The following is a 19,429-nucleotide window of genomic DNA, read 5'->3' on the forward strand; positions in this document are numbered from 1 at the left end:
AACAACAGAGGATGACCACACCGAATGAGTAATACAAGTCTGATGTAAATTTTAATGAGATGGTTCAACAAAACCCAGTCATTGTACACAGGCAAGTATAAAAGTTATTTTCACATGAACAAAAGATTTACATAAGTAGTAAATACAAGACCTGTCTAACTGACAGTGTGGTTGCATTCATCTCCTATATCTTTGTTGAAGAAAGACAAACAGTCACATTAAGTCACACAGAGGTGTAACATACAGTATATCCTAACAGTCGCTGTACATATTGTAACATGGCCGGGACACGTGTGAGACAAGCCCATCTGTGCTGCTGTGGATACAGGAGTAATCTGAAGGTGATGGAAGATGTTAAAATTCTATGATGGCTGTGGTACTGGATTTGTATCTGGGAAAAGAAAATTAAATTATTGGCATGTTAACTATGAAAGTAACACCTCTCAAAGATGGTGCAGTCTTAGCCCCATTTGGTCTTTTTTCATGTATTTTTGTATCAGCCATTCTAAAGATTCCAAGTACAAGACATACTGCATACTGCAAAGTCTGAATATCCAGCATGCACAAAACATTCAGTGTGATAAAAAAACAACCCCTGCTTCTTCAAGAGACAAGTGAGGAAGCATAATAATTTACACATTCTTATCTCTTATATTATAATCACTTCTATTCACAACCTTGTGACCTTGAGTTGTGTCTGGCCAATTCCAGCAAGAACTTACCCACTCCAGTGAGGTCCACTGTCTCTGCACAGCCCAGAAAGCGAGCCACATGTGGTGAGCAGGAGGTAGGTTTGTCCTGGTTTTCTCTCAAACAGTGCTCAAACTCCACAAACTCCTTGGAACAGTCCTGTCTGATCTTCTGGATCACTGGACTTACAAAACAAATTCAGGGGTAAATGTGCTCTGAAAGTGTTTTCATGTGGTCTAAGGATGTTAGAGTCAAATGGGAATGAATTTACTGGTGTGTTGCCTTACTGTGATGATGTGCACTGTGCAACCTTCATCTTCAGCTCAAGACACTTATGCTGCCATGTTGATGGGTTGGAGGCCACACATGACCCGTATGCCTCCATTTCTTTACTGCAATACCTTGCAGTGATATCCATAGCAGCCTGCCTGAAAGGAACATGGAAAGGAACCAGACGTAAGTAAATAGTCAGTGGTTACTGTACCAACGATCATCAACCTGACAAACTTGCCATAACAAGCATAAACGAAATAAAGTAGGTCAATCGTGGATGTATTATTATAACTTAACGTTAGGTCTCTTTATACATCCATGGATACAGCCTGATTCACAAGGTAACAAATGTCTTTATTTACAGTGTGTATCTATTCTTCTATCAAGAGAACATAGTAAATGTAATGTTGATATATTTAAATGCCTTACATGTTGCTCTTTTAGGCTTGTCTCAAACGAAGAAACTGATCAATCAAGGTTAAACAGCAGTATTTCAGCATGTGGAGCCATGTCTGTGCGGGAACTACACCGTACACATACATTATTATCTGATTGGATGAAAATACAGCATAATGAAGTAGTTCTTTAATGTCATTGGTTCAGGTTTGTGTCAATCTCACACTCTGACTACTCCCGTGTAATGACGATGAATTTATTAAAGGGGTAGCTACTTAATTGCAGAATTGAAGCATTAAACGACACATACAGTCGATATTTTGCAAAATAAATCTCGTTATTCACATGGTATATTGGGTTTAAACTACACAACAGCATTTAACAGTCTGAAAGATAATAAAAGTTCGTTGTTTTCGGTTCAATCGTGCCGTGCCACATTACGTGTCTTTGCCGTCTTTGCGTGTTTACGTATGCGGAAGCCACGGTCAGTTAACGAGCGATTCAGTAAACGGGCTCTGAAAGCTGGACGTGCACTGCTCAGTGTGTACAATCGTATTTCTACCGGTTACAGCAAGACGGGGTGGTGGTGGATGATAGAGGGGGCTGAGGAGGAAACAAAGTACAATGAATGACGCCGAGAAAGAGGGGAGTATGGCTGCAGACGGGATCCAGGGACCGGGTGAGCTGCAAATGGCCCCCTCTGTGAACCACAGCCAGCATGACAGCGGCACCGGCGACGAGCTGGTGAGCTCTGTGACGCTGTACAGGCGACGGCCCCGGCTGCTACACGGTACTGTCCTCCCGTTTCTGGCTGTTCTGTACCCAGGCTGGCTGTACTTGTGGTTAGGAGTATACGGTGCCTCTGAGTATCCGGAGGCAGGCCTCCTGTCGCTAGCCGCTATCGGGATCGCGCACGTCCTCACAGCCCTCTCTGGGTATTGGTCCGTGCACGCGCACTGTTGGCTCACTTGTTCCAAGGTAAACACAAGTTATAACAATAATAATGCGACAGTCTGTTGATATCTTTAGGGAACCCATTGTTTTCCCCATACCTTGTACATAGAGGTCAAAGGCCAGGGTCAGCATGAACCCATGAACAGGTAAGGAGTCAATATCTTGCTCAAAGTCATTACAGCAGGGCAGGTATCTGTCTTGAACCCTGGTTAATGGTTTGAGAGATGGCCTCTATTGCCACTGCACTGATTTCAAACATATGATTGATAAAACTACAAGTTTGAATCAGCAATGGCATTTCTCTGATAAAAGGGCATTTTCAACCAGCATTACCACAATTTATTCTTCACGTTTATTTAAAAATTGTGTCTGGGACTTGTAGCAATGATACCTATGATTATTTTATTTAAAGATCTGAAGATTTTTTCTTTTTGCTGAGCAGTGTGTTAAAACCTGTGTGTCTCTCTTTTAGATTATACTTTTACTAGAGGAAGATGATATAGAAAATGTATGTGTTATGCTAACCTTAAGACTAATTGCTGATTGATATGGTATCTGTTTCGGTATGGAAAATCACCTGTTCAGTGTCTAGTTGTATGCATGCACTTGGTAATGGTAAGTGAAAGTGAAACAGTGATTTTCACCTAGCATTCCAGAGTATTTCTTGAAATAATTTTTGAAGAAACCTCAATAGTAGTGGTGGATTTGCCCATGTAAAAGAAAATAAATATGTTTATGACAGAATATTAGGATACTACAATATTGATAGAGGATTATTGAAAAGCTCATGTTCTTCAGCATGTGTGCTTTCTCAGTAACTAGTTATAGAGAGTCTAGATCCTACAAAAAACATTAGAATAGGTTTGTATCAACAAGGTAAAACTTTTGCGGTCAAATGTAAAAGAATTTTATAAAGAATGTCTGAACTTCATATTGATCAAGCAGCTGTGTGTCAGGGCATGTCTCATTTAAGAAGGACAAAGTTCCAGAGGCACAGAGCTGTATCCAAAAATAATACTGATGTGCTCCACTGTGTGAACTTTTCACCTGTTCCTTTGTATACACAGGAACCAGACCCAAACAAGGCTACGCTGGCAAAGGTCATACCCACCCCCAACAACGGTTTTGCTGAGCTTGTGACACTACAGAGGGACCAGGTCAGTTGATGTATTTACTCTCAGGATGCTCCTGTTGTCTAAATTGGAAATGTGTCCCAGATCTCAAATTCTCTTTTGACACATTGGACACATTGGACACATTTGATCTTGCCACTTGTTTAAAATCCACATCAGCTCAGTAACTCCTGTCTAGTGATTGGTTTGACGTGGCTTTAAAGAACTGTAAAACTGTCCATATTTGCCTTTGTTGAATGAATGCTGGAATAAAAATGTTCTTTCTTTCTGTTGTTCTGACCAACAGGATGAGAATGGGGAGGAGGTTCTATCTTTTGAGTTTCAAAAGATACGCTACGTATTTGACCACAGAGAGAAGAAATGTTTCCTTCCAATAGCATTTCCTATAAGCTACTCAATGGGCTACTTTCAGTCCTGCCGTGGCTACCAGGAGGAGGCCGAACTGAGAGCTGCAGAAAAGCGCTACGGCACCAATCGTGCTGAGATGATGGTGCCAGATTTTCTGGAGCTCTTTAGAGAGAGAGCCACAGCTCCTTTTTTTGTTTTCCAGGTATGTGTGTGGCTTTACATATGATTGTGTTTTTTACCTTGTAATTGTGTCTGAAGTTGTCCACTGTCTGCCATCCATCAGGTGTTCTGTGTAGGGCTTTGGTGTTTGGACGAGTACTGGTACTACAGTGTCTTCACGTTGTTCATGCTGGTGGCATTTGAAGCTTCCCTGGTCCAGCAGCAAATGAGAAATATGTCCGAGATCCGCCGCATGGGAAACAAGCCCTACATGATCCAGGTGGGTGTTGTCCAATTTCAAATTTAGTATATTCATTTTGACATTTTTGAACATTTTGTCTTGCCTCTCAAAATTCTTTATTTACAGTAAATGTCCCATGTATTTATCCAAAATTAACTGTATGTATTCTGTGACAGGTATATCGTAACAGGAAGTGGAGACCTATTTCAAGTGATGAGCTTGTCCCTGGTGACATTGTCTCAATAGGTAAATGTCCTGTCAACGTTTATATGGTCTCTCACCACCAACATCAGATTGTCTGTGAAAGTGTGTTTAAAATATGTATTCTCTTCTTCACAGGACGTTCGCCCCAGGACAACTTGGTACCGTGTGATGTGCTGCTACTCAGGGGCCGTTGCATTGTGGATGAAGCCATGCTGACCGGAGAGTCTGTGCCACAGATGAAGGTTAGAGTCAAATAAATATATACATGAGCTGAGGGTATAAGCTTTAGGGTAAGCCTCAGTTATGCTAAATGGCATGGGATTATTCTGGGATATCATAATTACTGCTGAAAATATGAGTTGTGCAGGAGCCAGTGGAGGACTTGGACCCAGAGCGAATCCTGGACCTTCAGACAGACTCTCGACTCCACGTCATCTCTGGGGGGACAAAAGTGGTCCAACATAGCCCCCCTTTAAAGGCGAGTGCTGGACTCAAACGTAAGTGCGAAAACCTCACTTCATTTATCTGTTACCAACAACAAATACCGGCTGTCAAATCAGTGGATTCACTAGAGCATGTATCACCCACCTCTATCATCAAAACAATGTGCAAGCTCATTAATCTTCTCCTTTATGTGCAGCTGTAGACAATGGCTGTGTTGCCTATGTACTAAGAACAGGATTCTACACCTCTCAGGTGAGGAAGTTGCTTAGTGTGTTTATATTACTATCCTCCCCTTTTCGTTGTCATGCAATTTGATTCTAGTTTTGACAACAATTCAGTGTAGGACATGTTGAGTCAGCCGTGAAAGTGTACTGATTGTGCGTACAAACGTGCCTCCAGGGTAAACTGTTACGGACCATCCTCTTTGGTGTGAAGAGAGTGACGGCAAACAACCTAGAGACTTTCATCTTCATCCTCTTCCTCCTTGTGTTTGCCATTGCTGCAGCTGTTTATGTGTGGGTAGAAGGTGAGGTGCACAGAATCAATTCTTTAAGATTCTTATTTGACTGTGATAATGTCTGTGTTAAAGGGATGGCTAATAGCTGGAGGTGAGAGCATAAGTAATATCTAAATGCTATCTTTGTGCTTTGTGTTACTCCCTCAGGGACCAAGGATGCCAGCAGGAACCGCTACAAGCTCTTTCTGGAGTGCACGCTAATCCTCACCTCAGTGGTTCCACCCGAACTCCCCATAGAGCTTTCTCTGGCGGTTAATACGTCTCTTATCGCCCTGGCTAAACTTTGTATGTCTGTGTATGCTCCTGTCCTGCATGTGTGTTGAATATAGTGTATTAAGAGACAAAGCAGTTTATAATACAATGCTTGTAACAGTGGTTCATTTGAGTCTTCTTTTTCTACTCCTGCTTAGATGTGTTCTGTACAGAGCCCTTCAGGATACCATTTGCAGGGAAAGTAGAGGTTTGCTGTTTTGACAAAACAGGAACACTGACCAGTGACAGTCTAGTGGTACGAGGAGTAGCAGGGCTCAGGTAAACCCTGCCCACCATTCTTTGTGCTTGTGCTTCACAATTTAAAAAGTAAAACGCTAAACATACTATCCTATAGTTTAGGTTAGTAAACGTTTACATACATTTGCACTGTGTGGAGTGCATTGACTGATGTTTGTGTTTATGACAGAGAAGGGAAGGAGGTGATGCCTGTGTCTGAGATCCCAGTTGAGACACACCGGGTGGTGGCTACCTGTCACTCATTGGTCACTCTGGATGATGGACAGCTGGTTGGAGATCCACTGGAGAAGGCCATGCTGACTGCTGCTGACTGGACCCTCACTAAAGGTACAGGGAAATTACCTACACTGAATGCACAGTGCAGGGCAGTGGCAGGTGTATGAAAGAACATGTGTAGGTTCTTGTCTGTGTTGGGATACAGCATTCCGTGTGTCCCCTCTTTCAGGTTGCACCGAACTTTGTGTTGTGTTCATCTAGGTGGTGTAATTTGACCTGTGCAACTTGAAGTAATTCTGTTCTCCAGATGCTTTGCGTTTTAATGGAGATGTTAGTACTTGGCTACCTTTGCTCTTAATGGCACAATGCTTAAATGTTTGACTCACTGACTCTTGCCTCCTTGACCAGATGAAAAGGTGTTCCCACGAAGCATCAAAACCCAGGGACTCAAGATCCACCAGCGTTTCCACTTTGCCAGCGCGCTGAAGAGGATGTCAGTCCTGGCTTCCTATGAGAAACTGGGTTCCACTGACCTCTGCTACATCTCAACTGTCAAGGGAGCTCCAGAGACACTCAGGGGAATGGTACAAATGGACACCACCCTAATACATACATGCTCAAGCCTAACCAAGCATACCTACTGGTGTTCTAATGTGGTTGTAATTGTAGTTTGCAGAATGTCCGGCCAGTTATGATGAAGTCCACAGGGAAATGTCTCGAGAAGGGGCAAGAGTGTTGGCTTTGGGTTACAAAGAAATGGGACACCTCAGTCATCAACAGGTTGTTATTTAATTTTATTTGAAACTATCAGATTGTCAGATCTGTCCGAGTATCCTTGTCTGATGAGAATAGATTTTGTTAAAAACTGAGCTGGATCTTTTTGGGTCTCATAGGTCCGGGAGATGAGCCGCGATGCTCTTGAGTGTGATTTGCATTTCGCTGGGTTCATGGTCGTGTCCTGCCCCCTCAAGAGTGACAGCAAGGCTGTCATTAGAGAAATCCAGGAAGCATCTCATCATGTAAATAAGCTGACAACACATAACTCTGCACAAGTACTCAAACAGCATGCTTCTAAGATAGATAATTCCTCTCCCTCTGCTTTCAGGTGGTGATGATCACAGGTGACAACCCTCTAACAGCGTGCCATGTAGCGAGAGAGCTCCACTTTATCCAGAAAGAACACACACTTATATTGCAGCCAACCCCCGGTCAGGGTAAGACAAGCCAATTAATCAATTTACAATGGGTGTTTTGACTAAGGATAAACAAAGTGCAGAATTATGTACCTCTGATGTTATTGTGTTTTCCAGGTGAGTGGCAGTGGGAGTCCATTGATGGCAGTGTGCGTGTACCACTGCCCCCTCCCTCTGTTTCCTCATTCGTGCATCAGTTTGACTTGTGTGTAACAGGGGAGGGGCTGGCCAGACTGAGCTGTGACACCCGGCTACTTCATATCCTCTTGCCTCACGTACGAGTGTTTGCCCGTGTCAGTCCAAAACAGAAAGTAGGTCCCATATCTGCGGCTGTATGTACCTTATTATGGATTTTGTTTTAAGTTGTTTGGTTTAAGGAAATGCCCTCTCTGAAACACTACAATATGACATTATGTTGAGGTTTATATACCACAACTGCAATGGGGTTAGAAAGCAGAAAATGTTAAGCTATCTCAAACATTAATAGTCATTGTCAGGGTTTTGTCAAAGAACAAAGGTTTCTTTGTTCACCAGTAATACGGTGAGATCCATTAAAGACAAAGTAGAGTTTAGACACATGGTAGAAAAAAGACATGTATGCATGTATTAACCAGGGGACACCACTCCTTTTGTCTGACAGGTAATGAAACAAACTCAGTGAAATTTCTCTGGGAGTAGGCATTTTGGGAAATACAGGGAATCAGTATTTCAGAATCAGAATCGGTTTTATTTGCCAGGTATGTGTACACATACGAGGAATTTGACTCAGGATTGTACATTGCTCACAATACAATAATAAAATCACACACAGGCTACAGTATAGAGTAGACATATATACACACACACACATTATAAACAAAAACAATATAGACAGATTGAGACAATAGTGCAATTAGCATAGTGCAAAGGATGCTGGAATAAATAAGTTTTATGTGCAGGTGTTATGTACTTGAGGTAGGTGGATTTGGTATACAGTATATACAAAATGACAATATGAACAGTAACAATAGCTCTGAAATAGAGAATGATGAATAAATAATAAGTGGTAACCAGTAAACAGGTGGCTGATTAGAGACAGAGTTACTGGGTTATTGCACACAAGTTGTTCCTGACACTGTGAGGCAGAAATCAGCTGTTCATTAGAGTGATGGCTTGTGGGAAGAAACTGTTCCTGAGTCTGTTGGTTTTGGCGTACAGTGCTCTGTAGTGCCTACCAGAGGGGAGAAGCAGGAACAGGTTTTGTCTGGGGTGAGATGGATCTGCAGTGATGTTTCCTGCCTGTTTCCTGACTCTGAACATGTATAAGTCCTGAATGGAGGGCAGGTTGGCACTGATGATTTTTTTTCTGCCATCCTGACTGTCTGCTGTAGTCTGCTCCTGTCCTTTTTGGTGGCAGATCCAAACCAGACAGTAATGGATGTGCAGAGGACAGACTGGATGATAGCTGTGTAAAAGTGGATCAGCAGCTCCTTAGGCAGGTTGAGCTTCCTGAGCTGGCACGGGAAGTACATCCTCTGCTGGGCCTTCTTGATGATGGAGTCAGTGTTGGGCTCCCACTTTAGGTCCTGGGAGATAGTGGATCCCAGAAACCTGAAAGATTCCACAGCAGACACAGGGCTGTTGAGTATGGTGTTGGGGGCAGAGTGGGGGGGGCTCCTCCTGAAGTCCACGATCATCTCCACAGTTTTGAGCGTGTTAAGCTCCAGGTTGTTCTGGCTGCACCAGAGAGCCAGCTGAACAATCTCCCGTCTGTAGGCTGACTCATGACCGTTGTGTTGTCAGCAGACTTCAGTAGTTTGACAGATGGGTCTCCTGAGGTGCAGTCGGTGTAGAGGGAGAAAAGCAGTGGGGAGAGCACACACCTCATGGGGGCGCCATGACTGACATCCACTGACAGGTGGAGGATGGCACAGTGAGCTGGGTGAGTTTGGTGTGGAGGATGTCCGGGATGATAGTGTTGAACGCCGAGCTTAAGTCCACGAACAGGATCCTTGCATATGTCCCTGGAGTGGTGAGGTGTTGCAGGATGTAATGCAGTCCCAAGTTGACTGCATCATCTGCTGACCTGTTAGCCCTGTAGGCAAACTGCAGGGGGTCCAGCAAGGGGCCTAGTATTCACAGTAAAAGTATCTACGGGTGAACTGTAAGGTTTTTTGGAAGTTATTACCTATCAAGATGGCTGTCTGTTGTGTTTCAGGAATTTGTCATCACAAGTCTAAAGGGGCTGGGTTATGTGACACTGATGTGTGGTGATGGCACAAATGATGTAGGAGCTCTCAAACATGCCCACATAGGTAAGATTTAGCCACATTCAAGACTGAAGGCGGTGTCACTATGTGTATGACACCAACAGTGATTAATGATGATGATTTTTCCTCAGGTGTTGCCCTGTTAGCCAACGCGCCTGAACGCATGCCTGAGAAAAGGAAACGGGGGCGAGAAAAGGAGGCGTCCCCAGCTGATTCCAGACCTTTACCACCTGTCAGTTCAGGAGGCAAACTAACTTCCAGGGCAGCCAGGCAGAGAGTGATGGCCCAGAGAGAAGAGCAGCTTGCAGCACAAAAGGTGTGTGTCTTCAGGAAGAGAATGTAAATGCATTTCCTTGAAAAAATAGAGTTGTTGTGCACTGATCTAAATGTCAGGGTTTATTCAATAACAGGAAAGGATCAGTCAAGTCTTACGGGAACTTGAAGAGGATCAGATACAAGTAGTGAAACTAGGTGATGCCTCCATTGCTGCCCCCTTCACCTCCAAACTCTCCTCCATACAGTGCAGTGAGTAACACTTGTTTATAATTTCAGCTCTTGACACAGTTTGCAAAGACCTGAACATAAAGCTGCTCCCCACCTCTGAAACCTGTTGCTTCGTCTTTTCCCCCCAGTCTGCCATGTAATAAAGCAAGGCCGTTGCACTCTGGTGACAACGCTTCAGATGTTCAAGATCCTCGCCCTCAATGCCCTCGTGCTGGCCTACAGTCAGTCTGTACTCTACCTCGAGGGGGTCAAGTTCAGTGATTTCCAGGCAACATTGCAGGGCCTCCTCTTGGCCGGCTGCTTCCTCTTCATCTCTAGATCAAAGGTGAGAAGTTGTGTAAGAAAATAGTGTCTCTATATGTTTTTGATTTATTATTCTCCTAGCAAAGTAATCTTTAAAGAATGTTTTTCTTCTGACATGACAAAAATCTCCTGCTTTTGATAGAAACCAAATTAATAGTGTTTTTTTTCCCCCACCTGTTTGCACAGCCACTGAAAACGTTGTCTCAAGAGCGGCCCTTACCAAACATCTTCAATCTTTATACGGTGTTGACTGTGCTGCTGCAGTTTGCTGTTCACTTCTGTAGTCTAGTGTACCTTTACAGAGAGGCACAAAGCAGAAGTCCGCCCAGGTAAATCACAGTAGAACAAAAGTTTTAAATATTATAAGTATTTAATATTAATAATACAATAATACATTATAATAACATTTCACTTGTCCTTACTCTTTTGCAGTGTGGAGCAGTTTGCAGATCTATATAAAGAGTTTGAACCCAGTCTAATCAACAGCACGGTGTATATAATGTCCATGGCCATGCAGATGGCCACCTTTGCCATTAACTACAAGGTAATTATTCTTAATACCATTAGTCTTTCTTATCTCTGCATTCTTTGTAATATATTAGACTCACAGTATTTCTTGTTATGTCTATAGGGTCACCCCTTCATGGAGTCTCTCAGCGAGAATCGACCACTACTATGGAGTATCGGTCTGTCAGGTTTAGCCATTGTGGGACTTCTTACTGGTTCCTCACCAGAATTCAATGAACAGTTTGCTCTTGTAGATATTCCAACTGAGGTGAGCTGGCATTACTTTAACATGGATTGTTTTTTTGTAATAGCCTTGTAATAATAATGACCCCCCTAACCTGCTTCCTTCTTGTTTCCTTGCAGTTCAAATTAATCATTGCCCAGGTTCTGGTAGTGGACTTTGTCGTCGCTCTGCTGGTGGACCGTGTCCTGCAGTTCCTGCTGGGCAAAGGAACTCTCAGGCTGCCTTCTTGAACTCAGTGCCAAAAGCGACCGCTGCCCTTACCAACCAAACTGTAAAGGGAGAGAAGACTCTGGAGAAGGAAGAGAATTAAAGCTGTTGTGACAAACACAAGGCAGCTGAGAACAAATCATGGCGTGCAGCACCATACACTCCGTGTATCCCTTCCTTCGTCCTGCTCTGCCCCCATCTGTGTTTCTGTATTTTCATCAGCTCTGTTTTTCAATGCTTTCTTTTTTCTTCATAACTCTTTATTTTTTTTCTACATCTCTCTCTCTTTCTTCATCTGTCCCTCCCCACTGCTACACAAGGCCATGAAGACAGCAGTATTGAGTGGAGTGCAAGACTGTGTGCCAGCCAGAGTGAAACATACAGGCACAAAAAAGGGGCATTCTCTAAGAGAATTGCAAAAGTGTTTGATTTTTTTGATTCCTCTCCTTGATTTTGTAAAAAGTGAAACACTTCTCTAACAGACTTATAAAGACTTAAAGATACAAATTATGAAGTCTGTCAAGTGTTTTGTCAAGTACAAGTACTGTCTGCACATGGAAAGGATGAGCATGTCCAACTGACCATGAAATATCCTGTTTCCAGAAATAGGTAAGTAAAAAATGATGAGGGAATAAAATATAGTATAACTACAAAAAAAGACATTCCTCTCATGAAACATTTGACACTGGTCAAAACAAACATCTCTTCTTATTAAGTATCAGTGGATCAAAAATGTAAATAATTCCGGTTTACTCTCAGTTTGTATAAACAAATTCTATAAATTGGAGTCCTTATAATTTGTTGAAAACAACCTAGCAAAACAAAAATATACACACAGTCAAGAATATACATTCAAGAGGTTGTCACATCAAAGCAGTTTTCTGAGAAATTAGATCCAGCCTGTAGGGATTGTTATTTTCTGCTTAATTAATAAAAAGGAGGCTGACATGTGCACTTTAGATGAAAATGTGGTGAAGGTGATTTTCACATTGTTGAAATTATACAGTGATTAATATAATAGGCTCCCCGAAGGACTGTATTTTTCCTTTAGAAAGCACCATAAGAATTCACTTACTAGTCAAGGACATTTTGGCCACTTATTATGAATCATTGAATTTCTAATGACTCTCTTTTATAGTTTAAAAAATATATAAAGTAATATAATAGTAATTGAAAAGGTCATTTTAAAGAGGACAACATGAAGAAATCTTTGAAAACAGTTTAACCTTTTCTTTATCATTTTCATTTGAACTGTATATTTGCTTTGTTTGCGGGTATTGCACACAAGTTCCTATCTCTTTTCCACATAATAGATAGGAATTTGCTTAATGGTGAATATGAATACATTTCAAACAGAAGTAAATGCTCAAATGACTTTGTCCAACACTCCATTACGTAAAGAACTAGTGTGTCTATATATATATATATATGTGTATATATATATATATATATATATGTGTGTGTATATATATATATATATAATATTTGTTTGTCCATCAATGGAAACATCTTAAGGGGTCAGGAAATACCCCATAAGGGATGTATTATGTATCATTGAAAATTCCAGAAAAGACAGGTGTGTGATTCCCTGAAAAGCTTGGGTAAGTGTTGGTCAGATACAGTATGACTGGATAAAGGAAAGATATGAATGACAACAAGTATGAGGGTCATTGAGGTAGTATTCATGACTGAATCCAGATCTCAGCAGATAAAATAACACTGTTGCAAAAATGTAAAACTACAACAAATAGCCAGCGGTTGGGAGATGTCATAAAGGAGGTTAACTGCTGTTGAACACAAGGTCTTAGCTAGATATCACAAATACAACTCATGTGTACAAGGATGATCAGGCCATGTTGCCCCTTTAAACTAGTAGGTCCATGCTTGTTCTTAACTAGATCTAGGGGGTTTCAATAGGCCCTACAAGAGGATTGGATTCCTCCACATTCACATTTGATTTCCTGGAGTATTCACTTAAATAAATGAATAAATTATTGTATTTGATAAATATTCATATTTTATTATTAATGTTATCTTCCATATATAAGTTTTCAACGCCTACACCTCCCATTAGGCTATTTACCAAAGACTGAGACCAAAGAGCATCTTTGCACCTTGTTTAAAGGCGCTGTTGTCAAACTACAATCACAATACATTTCCCATGATGCTTAGGTACGTGGAGGGGTTTGGCTAGATGGGCGCGATGTGAAGAAAACCATTTGAACGAAAAAATGGCGGAAAAATATTTGGAAGCTGGGCAAGACTGGTTTGTATACTTTTCTTTTACTAGAACAAACGATGTAACTATAAACGTGGACGTTGCATTTAGCAAATCAAATAAACCACTTCCAGCTAACGCTAAAGTGTTATATCTCCGCCTGAATTTTGCCCAAAGCAAATTAGTGTTGTGGTCTGTAGTTCTCAACAGTTAACGTGAACGTACACAAACGTTTTTACGTTTTATTTTACTGACTTTCCGTAAATTAACGTTAACTTGTGAATTCATAAACATTTCTTGCAGTTGCGGAAGTGTCGCCGTTGCTGACACCCAGGATGAGGTAAGTGAAGTTAATACGTTTTAACTGCCATTTAGGATAGCAAACTAACAACACCTCAGCTAATCCCGTAACGTTATCCTTGAGCTAATCATACTTGCGTGTCACTGCGTCAATCTCTCTGTAATTTACCAAGGTCGACTCAGTGAAACAGACATCAAAAAGATGCTCCCCCACACAAATCTCCACGCACCCACTTTATATCACCCACCACACAGATGTCAGATGCAGTGGAAGGACGTTCAGAGACAGGCAAACAAGAAATGCAGGCAGAAAACACAGAGGGAACTTCATATCCCACTGTCAGCCCCGCTGCACGGAGGAAATCCTGGAGGAGAGCAACCATAACCCGACGCTCTCTCCCTGTCATCCTCAACCCATATCGGGGTGAGATGTCTGCTTTCTTGCACTTAGTATTCAGTAAAGATTTGTCAGATAGATTGTTTTTTGCTATATAAATAACTATATGTTTATTGTAGTTTTGTGCAGGAGCATAAGTACATCCTTGTCACAACAAGAGAGGCTGGAGAAATTGATGGAGGCTTCAATGAAGGTGAGTATGGTAGGGCCATGAGTACAATAGTAAATTCATTGGGACAAACTTAACAGAAATGTGAGAAAGTAAATAGGCGGTTTCATAGTATGTTTCTTTTTATGTCACTGGTATTGGATGTTTGAGATCTTTTTTTCGCTTAACTGAAAATATCAGTTTTTAACAAATAATGAACATGCGCTCTGGTACTGACAACACTGAAACATTAAAAACACTTATTAAATTGCAATTAATAACTAGAGATTTTGAATTGTAATAAAAGTTGTGTTATATGTAGCAAAATATGACATTAACTGAAAGTTAAATTCAGAACTTTAGAGACACATCAAATTTTATGGTTTTATTCAGGAGTGCCTACCTACTATACATAAGATGTACTCATAATTTTAATATTTTAGCAATTATGCCTGGACTGTAAGGGTCTTGGTTGCATTAGGTAAGAGGGCAACATACAGTTAATTTGAATTAGTCATAACTAAAAACCGTAAGGAATCTCCTTCTAATGGCCTCTGTTTTGTCTCTAGCTGGTAATAGAACGAACTCAAAATTTGCTGCAGTCGGTGCCAAACACCTCACTGGAGTCTTTTCAGAAACAAGGTTAGTGCTTGCACTGCTTCATTTGGTACATATTTCACGGAGCTCTTTATTTTAACTGAATGGCTGTCAGAAATATTCGGTTTAATTTATTTCTTTATTCTTTATATCTTCCTTGGTGCAGTGGAGCAAATGCAGAAAGAGTGGGGTTGTCTGGCCAAAGGCCTGCGCAGTAAACCACAGGGTCATCAACTCCCTGCTAGTGCAGCCAGGTATTATAGCTGTTTTTTATTTATTCAGTACTCTGTGTGTATTTTATATATACACATACTTTTTTGTTTGTTTTGTTTTGGCCCAACAATTTTTACTGCATGTATGCCTCTGTTATTTGCTTTCAGTTCTAGTGACCCTGCAGTGCAAAAAGCCATGGAGAAAGTCCAGAAAGCCATCAACAGGCATGTCGTTCCTTAATATAACTATAGCATACACAAAGTATTCATACAAACTATGCATTCAAAATGTAAAAAACACAGATTGTGTGACCTACCACACAATATTCTTTTGTTTTGTCTTTTACCTGTCTGTGTTGTGTTTTAGGCTCCAGGCTGAAAGTGAGTCTTGGGATGTACTGTTGAACAAACACAGGAGTAAAGCAGAGGAATTGCAAAGGTGAACACGTATACTGTCATTGAGGAATACTGTAGCAAAACTGTTATAGTGTGTAAAATGGTCTTCTCAGTTTTGACAATAATGTGTGCTCTTTGTTTGTTGTAGGAAAGTGGAACAGGGCCAGGAGAGAGGCGTATCATTAGACTCTACATCTGTGGCCCAGTCCTCACAGTACCATTTCATACAGAATAAACCGGACTACCAGAGTGTCCTCTGTAGACAACAGCCCATGCTTCATACCATGGAAATGATTGTATGTTGGAAATCATATTTTTATATAGTTACAACAAAATTATAAACACATCAGTAGTAAAAAGTATTGACTTTTAGCAAAAGCGGAAATCTTTACGGTGTGTTATTACTATATCGCTCTTATATACTAAAAAAGTGGAAGAATCACTACTTTGCTGGGACAGTGATGAAACACAAAACAGCTGCTACTGGTTTATGGGTAGCTTAAATGCTGGGTGGGGGTGGTTGATGTGAAATAATATAACTAGTGCAACATCTATACTCCTTTGCCCTATTTGCTGTACTTTTATTACGGCAACCTATGTTTTTTCAGTCAGCTTGTTGCTATGAGTGATGGAGTCCTACAAGAACAGACTATTTTCTGCTAAAGTTAGAACAGTTTTCTGTTTTGCTTGGTTATAAAAAAAGTAAAAGTTGGTGTCACATATTTCTGTGCAACAGTCAAAGTTGAGCAACATTTGAAACCCAAGAGATGTCGGGTTGTTTGCTTTTGTTGCCAGCACTGAATCACGTTTAGATCAAACCACACCCACATAGCCCTGATAAAGCAGAGTATCTGGGTTTGTTCTTTTTTTTTTTTTTTTTTTTTTACCAAACCTTAACTCTCGTGGTTGCATGTTTTTTGTCATTTTGTCAATATTTATTGCCAAAGACAACATCTCAAATATGAAGACATCGAACCTGTTGAAAAACAATAAACATCTGTACTGATTTTATTTTGATCTGCTACGTCATGTTATGTAATCATTTATTCCCTTTTTACGTGTAGATGGGCACTCAGTGTAAGATGGTTAGAGAGCTTCTGTCCATCAAGGAGCAGTCGCAGTTATTGGTGAAAGAGACCAGTGGCCGACTGGGTAATGATTGTGATTGTGTTTTGTCTTTCATCTTTTCTACGGAATCAACAATGGTGTGGTAATTTAACATTAAATCTTGTTTCTTTTTCCTACCAGCGGCAGAGGCAGGATTCCAGGATCTTTCACCTGACCTCATCAGGAACCTTATGGCAGCACCTTTATCCTCCGCACGTACATAGTCACTCTGGCATGAGATAAGCATAAGCAATCAATTTTCTAATGGACCGTGCCCTTTGTATGACTTATAGATGAAGCTCATGTGTGTATACTTTCTGGTAATTTTTCTATGATGTGATTTGACAACATTTAATTTCTTCTCTCTATCTTTGTTGTCTCATTTTATAACTTAAAGTAAGCTCTAATGTTGTGTTTAATGTAAATGTAATGTTTTCTGTGTCAAGTAAACCATTTCTGTCAGTTCAGGTAATCCATGTGGTTGACCAGCAGGTGGCAGTAGCTGGCAATAAAAAATTATTGCGAATGGCCAGACTGAAATTTTTTTGTCTAGCCTTTAGTGCATTCTCACCTGTAAAACCTGAAACAGTTGAGACCAGATTGCCGTTAGAACATAAGTAACAGAAATGTTTTAGAAGACTTTGGGGAACATCCTGCAAAACAATGTTATTGGTCATTTTTCATAAAAACACTTTAGAGTGGTTATTACGCTGTCTTATAAAGACTGATTTGTCTTTATAAAATTGACTGTTTAAAATTTGAGTCATGGGATGTGGTGACATTTTTAATTGGGTTGATTACTTCAATGTTATAAATGTCCTCAAAAGTCCCTATAGAGTAACATAACTGTATTACTGTATATATGGTGTCATTTTTAAAAAGTTATTAAACCTGTGAAGAAATGTGACATTTTTTTCAGTTGGATTCGATTTGTACAACAGAGGAAAGCAATAACAATAAAAATGATGAAGCTGTGAGCAAAACAAATAGTTTAAATACAGAAGGATTCTGTTCTGTAGTTTGCCTACAGTCTTTATGTGTCTTTTTTACATGCTCATACTCACATTTACTATGTGGTGCTGCATCTATTTCACTTCATCAGCGTCCCCTGACCATTCAGGAGGAGGCCCCTCCCCCACAGTGACTCACCCCCATCTCTTGCATTTGGTTGGGTCACTGACGCAGAACGAAGCTTTGACATTGTACCAGTCAGTCAAAGCTTTGTTCGCTTTTACTCCTATCTCTTGGACCCATTCACTCATTAATGTTCATACTTAATTTGTTTCTCTGATGATTACAGCAAGATGAAAGCCGTCACCCCATTGCCAACAATAAACAAGAGTGAATGACTTTCTGTGCTCTGGAGTTGTGATCTTGAATTTTCCTTGTGATTGTATTCAAGAGAATGACTAGAGAGCACGGGGACAAGCAAAGAGAAGACAAGTGGGGTTGTGACCGTGAGGTGCACAGCGGGAGAGATCGATTCTTATTTAGATGAAAATGAGGCTTGATGCTTGTGGGGTGAGAGGAGGGCAGCTTTAGCATCCAAATGAATAGAAGTTTCACAGAAATTATCGTTAAGTGGATCACCAACAATAAAATATAAAGAAGTTTACAAAGCCACTGACATAGACTTTCAAGTAAGGTCTATCTTGACAGTGATAGACACTGACTTTGGGGGTTAGATGGTCACCCCTGCAGCACTTACAATTTTATGATACACTGTGTTTTAACAACCTCAATGAGACCAGTAAATGGCATATTAGAAGTAATTCTTGTGTATGATGATTGAATTAGAAGTGTGTGATTTGGATGCAGTGCATTTTTGGATAAAGGTGCCTTGGGTGTGAGCAGGCTCTCTGGGTTCCTCGTTTGAAAAGGATTATTAGTCTTATTTACTTAAACCCTGACATTTAATACAATTGCAGGTGTGGTTGTGGTAGGGATAACTGTATTTAAAGGGTTAAAATCCACTGCTTGGTGTAACCGCCAATAAACCTGAATTGTGACTTGTACTATATGCACATGCAAAGAACAATTACTGTTTAGGTTTACTGTATTCTCTATTTGTGCTGTCTCTAACTTTAGATTGATTAGCTACAGATTGTAGTAGATGGATGTGTGGAGAGTCAGCATAAACCATTGCCAGTTTGGTCCTACTCTCTCATGCACACCCATCATCTCTTCTCAGTACAGCAAGACTGGCTGCAGCTCTCCTCCACATCCATTCAGCCAGCCATTTGTCTTGGAAAGCTGTCTCTCTGATCTGAGTGATAAACTACAGCAGAATTGCCCAGTTTGCAAAAAACAAGGACACTTGTTTTCAATCTGTGCTGTCAACATTTTCATACTGAAAACTGATGGGATGTTTCATTCATTGGGGGGTTAGGACAGAATGATAGTCTTAGGTTGGACTGTTTTGCTTTGATATTGAATATTGGTGTTGAAATTGCCACAATTTGCCCACACAGATGGATATCGGTGAATTGGCTTTTAGGCACAACTTATGAAATGACACTGACTTGAGGCCCAAGAGACATGTATGTTGTGCCTTTTTAGATTCATACTACTCTTGCTCAAACAAGTCTAAAAATATGTACAATCTCAGAGGCTGTAGTTATTACACACTGTTTTCTAATGTTTATAGCTGTGTGTAAAGTTTGTTATTAAAACAGCATGCAATCCCACTCTTCAAATCTTTCAAAGTTTTGTTTAGAAATGCATTTGGTGATGCCACCTTATATTAATGAGGAAAAACTGCG

At 40.7% G+C, this 19,429-nt stretch overlaps 3 protein-coding genes across 3 annotated transcripts; 2 read left to right on the plus strand and 1 right to left on the minus strand.

The window, feature by feature from the left end:
- Positions 1–25: 25 nt before the first annotated feature.
- LOC119896531 (coiled-coil-helix-coiled-coil-helix domain-containing protein 5) lies at positions 26–1,521 on the minus strand. Its single transcript, XM_038710000.1, has 4 exons — positions 1,393–1,521; positions 978–1,118; positions 723–874; positions 26–391 (listed from the first exon to the last, which is right to left on the minus strand). Coding segments are annotated over exons 1-4 (324 nt in total). The 5' UTR covers positions 1,395–1,521; the 3' UTR covers positions 26–362.
- Positions 1,522–1,836: 315 nt separating this feature from the next.
- On the plus strand, positions 1,837–11,802 carry atp13a1 (ATPase 13A1). Its single transcript, XM_038709931.1, has 25 exons — positions 1,837–2,337; positions 3,381–3,470; positions 3,733–3,996; positions 4,078–4,233; positions 4,371–4,440; positions 4,534–4,640; positions 4,766–4,895; positions 5,039–5,094; positions 5,242–5,368; positions 5,507–5,644; positions 5,770–5,890; positions 6,039–6,196; positions 6,494–6,669; positions 6,755–6,865; positions 6,979–7,104; positions 7,191–7,299; positions 7,396–7,589; positions 9,476–9,572; positions 9,659–9,843; positions 9,938–10,052; positions 10,160–10,356; positions 10,521–10,663; positions 10,767–10,878; positions 10,966–11,109; positions 11,205–11,802. The coding sequence occupies exons 1-25, from the start codon at positions 1,984–1,986 to the stop codon at positions 11,313–11,315; spliced, it is 3,591 nt and encodes a 1,196-aa protein (XP_038565859.1). The 5' UTR covers positions 1,837–1,983; the 3' UTR covers positions 11,316–11,802.
- A 1,661-nt stretch (positions 11,803–13,463) lies between these two features.
- LOC119896520 (kinetochore-associated protein DSN1 homolog) lies at positions 13,464–17,685 on the plus strand. Its single transcript, XM_038709982.1, has 11 exons — positions 13,464–13,558; positions 13,814–13,850; positions 14,066–14,234; positions 14,327–14,400; positions 14,925–14,997; positions 15,119–15,206; positions 15,333–15,389; positions 15,532–15,603; positions 15,709–15,856; positions 16,625–16,712; positions 16,809–17,685. The coding sequence occupies exons 1-11, from the start codon at positions 13,524–13,526 to the stop codon at positions 16,889–16,891; spliced, it is 924 nt and encodes a 307-aa protein (XP_038565910.1). The 5' UTR covers positions 13,464–13,523; the 3' UTR covers positions 16,892–17,685.
- The last annotated feature ends 1,744 nt before the right edge of the window (positions 17,686–19,429 follow it).

Source organism: Micropterus salmoides, unplaced genomic scaffold (assembly GCF_014851395.1).
Source record: "Micropterus salmoides isolate LMB-PRFRI ecotype aquatic unplaced genomic scaffold, ASM1485139v1 Ms_hic_scaffold_10, whole genome shotgun sequence".
Taxonomy (NCBI): Eukaryota; Metazoa; Chordata; class Actinopteri; order Centrarchiformes; family Centrarchidae; genus Micropterus; species Micropterus salmoides.